The 7468-nt window shown below is 41.9% G+C and overlaps 1 protein-coding gene across 1 annotated transcript; it reads left to right on the forward strand.

Annotated features, from left to right (window-relative positions):
• Positions 1–3334: 3334 nt before the first annotated feature.
• Positions 3335–6683, forward strand: LOC124003071 (tubulin alpha-1C chain-like). Its single transcript, XM_046311103.1, has 4 exons — positions 3335–3461; positions 5012–5234; positions 5322–5470; positions 5576–6683. Exons 1-4 carry the CDS (start codon positions 3459–3461, stop codon positions 6548–6550), a joined length of 1350 nt encoding a protein of 449 aa, XP_046167059.1. The 5' UTR covers positions 3335–3458; the 3' UTR covers positions 6551–6683.
• Positions 6684–7468: the final 785 nt, after the last annotated feature.

Raw genomic sequence — 7468 nt, forward strand, 5'->3', positions numbered from 1 at the left:
CCTGACACCCTGCTTGGAGTTTGCCAAAAGGCACCTAAAGACTCTTATACCATGAGAAACAAGATTCTCTGGTCTGATGAAACCAAGATTGAACTCTTTGTCCTGAATGCCAAGCGTCACATCTGGAGGAAACCTGGCACCATCCCTATGGTGAAGCATGGTGGTGGCAGAATTATGCTGTGGGAATATTTCTCAGTGGCAGGGACTGGGAGACTAGTCAGGATCGAGGCAAAGATGAACGGAGCAAAGTACAGAGATCCTTGATGAAAACCTGCTCCAGAGCTCTCAGGACCTTAGACTGGGGTGAAGGTTAACCTTCCAACAGGACAACAACATTTGTTTTGTCATTTAGCAGATGCTCTTACCCAGAGCGACGTACAGGAGCAATTAGGGTTAAGTGCCTTACTCAAGGGCACATCAACCTTTTGGTTACTGGGCCAACACTCTTAACCTCTTACACTCTTAAGGGGCGGAAGGTAGCCTAGTGGTTAGAGCGTTGGACTAGTAACCCGAAAGGTTGCAAGATCAAATCCCTGAGATGACAAGGTAAAAAAGCTGTTGTTCTTCCCCTGAACAATGCAGTTAACCCACTGTCCCTAGGCTGTCATTGAAAACAGACTTGCCTTGTTAAATAAAGATAAAAAAGACTAGGCTACCTGCTGCCCCATGACTCCAACATGTCATGGTGGGATCAGCCAATGGTCACCAGGTGGGATTAGCCAATGAAGTTGGAAGTCCCACCCAGTTGACTACATTAAAATGTTGGAAGCCCTCAATGGCACTGCCCATGCTAATATTTGGCCAATAGAGGCCTCTATCCTTCTCTATGGACTGCTGCAAGACTTTATAAAAATATCTATGATGAGATTCATATTCAAAAACTCTGGCTCCATCCTGTGGTTTGGTATGTGTCTAGTGTCTGCTGTTTCCTGAGTAAGCCTGCACTGTACCTGTCACGCCTTGGTCTTTGTATTTTGTGTTTTCTTTAATTATTTTATCAGGCCAGGGTGTGACATGGGTTTATATTATATTGTATGTTCGTATTGGGGTTTGTAGTATTTGGGATCGCGGCTGATTAGGGGTGTTGTATAGGCTTGGCTGCCTGAGGCGGTTCTCAATCAGAGTCAGGTGATTCTCGTTGTCTCTGATTGGGAACCGTATTTAGGTAGCCTGGTTTCGCTTTGTATTTTGTGGGTGATTGTTCCTGTCTCTGTGTAGTTTCACCAGATAGGCTGTAATTAGGTTTCACGTTCCGTTTGTTGTTTTGTATTTTGTATCGTTATTTCATGTGTCACTTTTTCTATTAAAGTCATGAGTAACCACTACGCTGCATTTCGGTCCGACTCTCTTTCTACAAACAAAGAACGCCATTACAGTACCAGAAATACTCCACTGGCAGATCACTGTCCATGCAATAGCAAGGTTATTATAGTAAACTGAAATGAAAAAATATATTTCATAAACTGAAATACAATAATTAACAAACCCGTTTGAAAAACTAAAACTATACTGAAACTATTATCTTTGACTTTAAAACTAACTCTAATAAAATGTAAAACATCATGAATTATGTCCAGAAATCGAATGGGGTTTCCAAATTGGGGTTTTCAAGCTAATGAATCTGGTGGGTAAATGCTGCCAGGAGATGATGTTTGAAATAGGCTTAGTTTGCATCACTATTAGTCTCTCTTGAATACGGGAGAACAACTTCCCCCTCTTAAGTGAGGACTTCAAGTTCAAGGCCTACCGGGGGACTGCAGGCAATGTTTTCCAAAAGCAAGATCGTGGTCAATATTAATGGGTATACATTTTTTATCTGAACACAATCATGGTATCAATACTTGCTTCTATTTCACCAGAAGTATGTCCTTGAAGTTATAAGGATAATTTGCAGCCTGCAGTACCCCGGTCGGCCTTCAACTTGAGATACTCAATGAGAGGCAGCAGCAATAAGCTAGCCTGCAACGTCACGTCCTAGAGTAGATGGAGCTGGGGAAATGTAACCGCTCTAAAATTCATAGAGAGCTATGGATTCAAAGACTGACCATCCATGATATCCAAAATGATAGTTTCACCCATGTTTTGAGGCTTTACAATATTTGTTTATATTTACTTTGTTTATAAACATTGGAGTAAAAAAGCTTATATGTTGGGTTGTGATGGGTATCGACAGTTGAACTAAGCTCATGAGGCATTTATAAGTTATATTCTTCAATAATCAATGGGTACATATCATTAATTTATAAGTCCAAAAATGTATGAAGCAATTGCTGATTGTACCTTTAAACCTAACAAAACCTATAACCCTTCACGCTATGTATTACTGCCCCCAGGCTGCAAGTAGTGACATCCCAAAAAACACAAACTATATAACACAAATCGCTCCTAGCCTGGCCCATGCATGCTTTCTGTCCATAAAACTAAAACTAAATAATACAAAAACGAAATATAAATATTTGTATATAACTGAAACTAAATAAAAAGGAGCAAGTCAGTGTAATGGTTTTCCTCCTCTTCCTCTGCAGAGGTGTATAGCAAGGATCGGACCAAGATGCGGCATGGTAGGTGTCCATGGTTTTTAATATGAAAAACTCAACATGAACACAAATACAAAACAATAAACGTGAACAAAACCGAAACAGTACCGTGTGGCAAACAAACAGACACGGAAACAATCACCCACAAAACAACAGTGAAACCCAGGCTACCTAAATATGATTCTCAATCAGAGACAACTAACGACACCTGCCTCTGATTGAGAACCATACTAGGCCGAACACAGAAAACCAACCTAGAAACACAAAACATAGAATGCCCACCCAACTCACGTCCTGACCAACTAAAACAAACAAATAACACACGAACTAGGGTCAGAATAGCTGTAAAACCTTGCTGTGGGAATTTACTTATCTTCACAGCATTGTACTTTGGTTGTAGGATCATGGCTGGAGAATATCCAGCTTTTGTCAGAATGTACTTTTCGTAGCAGGTTTAGAAGAGCTTAAGCAGCAGGTTAGGTGAATTAACATGGCATGTTAGGACAATTAGGTTAAGTTTAGGAAAAAGGTTAGAGTTAGGTAAAATGCAAAAAAAGCAGAAAAACTTTTGAAGTTAATTTGACAAAAGATGGATCCATTTAGGCATGATATGGTTGGTCGTAGGTAACACTTTCACGCCATTTCCTTCTTTCGTGGTCCTCAAATGGTCCTCCGTCAAATGGTCCAATAGAACGAGCAAAAACGCCTATTCTTTTCCCCAGGTGGGCGGTAAAATTTCAGTCTAAAGCCCGCCCAAATGTGGCGGACCGTCATAATCAGTAGCCTATATAAAGCCCCACCCTTACACATTACTGAAACTTCTCACATTAGACTCCTAAACGTCCGTCTGTGAGAGTTGGTCTTTAATCTACTGGTCCTTATTTTATCTTTACTGCTCTTATAAAACTCCTCATCTTAGACATGGTAAGTTTGAATATGAAAATGACGAGAATTGTAATATAGACGTCTTTAAATGTGGTGTCATGATCGTGTAATAAAATTAGATTATGGTTTATCAACAAAACATGACACCATAATTAATACCTGTTGCCTATATCTTCTATTGTCTAACACTTTTATATTTTGTATGATTTTTTTTCTCCCACAGTGACAGACATTATTCGACACAAATAGTTAGGACTGCGCCACAGATTGAGGTCTTTGATTCCTTATGTAGGGCGGCATTTAGACCTTTCCTCCTCTCCCGGCTCATTGACCATAGTAGGCTATTCTTGCTTTGTTGCATTGCGGAAAGTGGCATGCCTTTGTTGTGAACATGTGTCGTGGTCATATTCATAACTAGTCTACAATGCAAAAGCAGTAAAATAGAAAATGATCTGACACACCATCGAGATGACTTAAACGTGATTTATTTCAGATATTTTTTTTATAGTCTGTTGCCGGTGGAAGTTCGAGGGGCAGGACCTTGTATAGAATAATAATCAAATGTCTGGGTAGGCAGATGTCGTTACATTCTTGTCAATACCTGAATAAACCGAGAGTCAGACCACGTAGTCCTTTCTCATCTTGTGCAAATAAAGGAAACTAGACGGGCTGCTCCAGCCTATATCAATCATGATAACCCGATTATATTGTAGTCCTTTATACTCCAGAGGCATAGACCTGTATACTTTTATTTTAGACGACGCCATTTCGTTTCGTTGGAAAGTGGAGTTGCCCATTCAATGTCATAGCCTATTTGGCTCAATCTGAATCAATTTAGATAAACCAAAAAATATCAAGGTCGCTTAAAAAAAACAACTCAACTCTTCAGAGTAGGCTAGTGTCAATTGTGCCATATCAGGGATTTTTCTGCCAACCCATACATAGCTAATCCTTGCCACGCTGATTTTCAGTAACGTTACATCGAGGATTACCACAGTCAACAGCTATAATCACTCCCATTGTCATGAGCACCGAATGACAGTGCCATAGCTAATAACACAGATGTAGCACGTAAATCCTGTCAATTATTTCTCATGGTTTGATTAGGCCACATTGATTTAAATATAAATCTTTAAAATGAGTCATTGACATGCAGTAGCCTAAATTATACACTAATAATAACCTAAACTTATTTTAATAATGGTCTGGAAGAGTATCCTTTAATTTCTGTCTAAATCTTATTAAATTTAGAAGAGGCTAAACCCCTCAATAATTTAGAGCCATGAATAGACTTACTCTACTCCAAAATCTGCTGCCTGTAGTCATGTGCTTCTCTGCAGCACCAACACAGAGCAGGTCTGTCTCCCTCATAGCTGCATATAATCACTTACACACTGAGTCAGGTGACCAGGGTGTGCTTGATTTAGATCCAAAGCTATACATAACTTGAAAACATACAGGTACACAAGCCCATACAGCCAAAATGTCTTCGTCGTGAAAAGGCTTTTTAAAATAACTGGAACTCCTCTTTAGGAAAGACTGCTAATATCTGAGCACTCAATTTTACGTGACTGTTCATTTTCCCACAGCGTGAGTGTATCTCGGTCCATGTGGGCCAGGCTGGAGTCCAGATCGGCAATGCATGCTGGGAGCTGTACTGTCTTGAGCATGGGATCCAACCAGATGGCAAGATGCCCAGTGACAAGACCATTGGAGGAGGTGATGACTCCTTTAACACCTTCTTCAGTGAGACTGGAGCTGGCAAGCACGTCCCCAGGGCTGTGTTTGTGGATCTGGAGCCCACTGTCATTGGTAAGATCACTGTCTTGAAGCAATGAGGTTATGCCAACATTGGTATATCTCCTTAGTCTTGAGAAAAGCTAACTGATCTTTCTCCAGATGAGGTGCGATCTGGAATTTACCGCCAGCTCTTCCACCCTGAGCAGCTGATCACTGGGAAGGAGGATGCAGCCAACAACTACGCCCGTGGGCATTACACCATCGGCAAAGAGATCATCGACTTGGTTCTGGACAGGATCCGCAAACTGGTGAGAATCTCAAAGAACCTTTAGTGATGTCTTATTGTACATGGTACAACCTGCCTACTTTACTCAATTAACAATACATTTGAAACATCTCCTCCTTCTCTCCAGGCTGACCAGTGCACTGGCCTCCAGGGCTTCCTGGTCTTCCACAGCTTTGGAGGTGGCACCGGTTCTGGTTTCACTTCCCTGTTGATGGAACGCCTGTCTGTTGACTATGGCAAGAAGTCCAAGCTTGAGTTCTCCATATACCCAGCTCCCCAGGTATCCACAGCTGTTGTTGAGCCCTACAACTCAATCCTGACCACCCACACCACCCTGGAGCATTCTGACTGTGCTTTCATGGTAGACAATGAGGCCATCTATGACATCTGCCGTAGGAACCTCGATATCGAGCGTCCTTCCTACACCAACCTGAACAGGTTGATCAGCCAGATTGTGTCCTCAATCACTGCTTCCCTCCGATTCGATGGTGCCCTCAATGTTGATCTGACAGAGTTCCAGACCAACTTGGTGCCCTATCCCCGTATCCACTTCCCCCTTGCCACCTATGCCCCAGTGATCTCAGCAGAGAAGGCTTACCATGAGCAGCTGACTGTTTCAGAGATCACAAATGCCTGTTTTGAGCCATGTAATCAGATGGTGAAATGTGACCCACGTCACGGCAAGTACATGGCCTGCTGTCTGCTGTACCGTGGTGACGTTGTGCCCAAAGATGTTAACGCTGCCATTGCCACCATCAAAACAAAACGCTCCATCCAGTTTGTAGACTGGTGCCCAACTGGTTTCAAGGTTGGTATCAACTACCAGCCCCCAACTGTGGTACCTGGTGGAGATCTGGCCAAGGTCCAGAGGGCAGTGTGCATGCTTAGCAACACCACTGCAGTGGCTGAGGCTTGGGCCCGCCTTGATCACAAGTTTGACCTGATGTATGCCAAGCGTGCATTCGTGCACTGGTACGTAGGTGAGGGTATGGAGGAGGGAGAGTTCTCTGAGGCCAGGGAAGACATGGCTGCTCTGGAGAAAGATTATGAGGAGGTGGGTGCAGATAGCGTGGAAGGAGAGGATGAGGGAGAAGAGTACTAAGAAGTGTCAGGAAACTTCAGCCTGTCTCAACACATTCAACCATTCCTCATGGAACAATGTTTTTCTGTCCCTTTGTAACCTTGACTTTTAAATATTGCTCTATTTTCTTGCAATAAAAGTCCATTTCAATGTTTGTAAACTTGTTTGTGGTTCATTACCCTGCATACAAAATCAAATGATAACTTGGCATCCACATAAAATGAAGTAATGTCTCATAATACAGCACTCACTATGATTGCTGTGTTGGATATCACAGCTTGCTCTGAATGAGGCTGAACATTGGGACTGTTTCATAAAATCTATGCAAATATAGTCGGAATAGGAGAACCAATGTGGGACAACAGTCTTTTGGTCCCTCTTCAGCAAAATTACTCATTTCTTCTTGATTGAGCAATTGACACATTCTGGTTTGATATAGAGGAAGTTTGTGTATGTCATCGATAATTGTGCGCTTAGGCTGTATGTGTGTATATATATTAGCTACCTTTCCTCAGTAATTTGATGTCAGTAAGGGGCACTTTGGATGGTATCCACATACCCTTCAATTACAAATAGTTGTCCTCTGAATTATTGTTAGCGGTGTTAATATTAAAGACCTCTGACCTGTACTTCAGAGCTATGTAGCATCTTATTACCATCATACCGGTGTCATCAACTCCCTGTGTGAGTGAAGTGAACATGTTCAAAACAAGCTACAATAGCATTTCCTATTCTCTTCCTTTACGGGCAATTGACTGCTGAGGTGAAAGGCCTGAACTTTGAATGTAAGGTCTTCAGTGGAGAGTGAAGGTTGCAGTGTCTACTGTATGCAAAATTATTTTGGAAACCTCTTGAGATTTGGAACATTTTAATTGTATTTTGTGGAAGTGGTCTGGGTCTGATTAAATAATCCTCTTAAGTATCCTGCATTGACATGAG

The sequence above is a fragment of the Oncorhynchus gorbuscha genome, linkage group LG18 (assembly GCF_021184085.1).
Source record: "Oncorhynchus gorbuscha isolate QuinsamMale2020 ecotype Even-year linkage group LG18, OgorEven_v1.0, whole genome shotgun sequence".
NCBI lineage: Eukaryota > Metazoa > Chordata > Actinopteri > Salmoniformes > Salmonidae > Oncorhynchus > Oncorhynchus gorbuscha.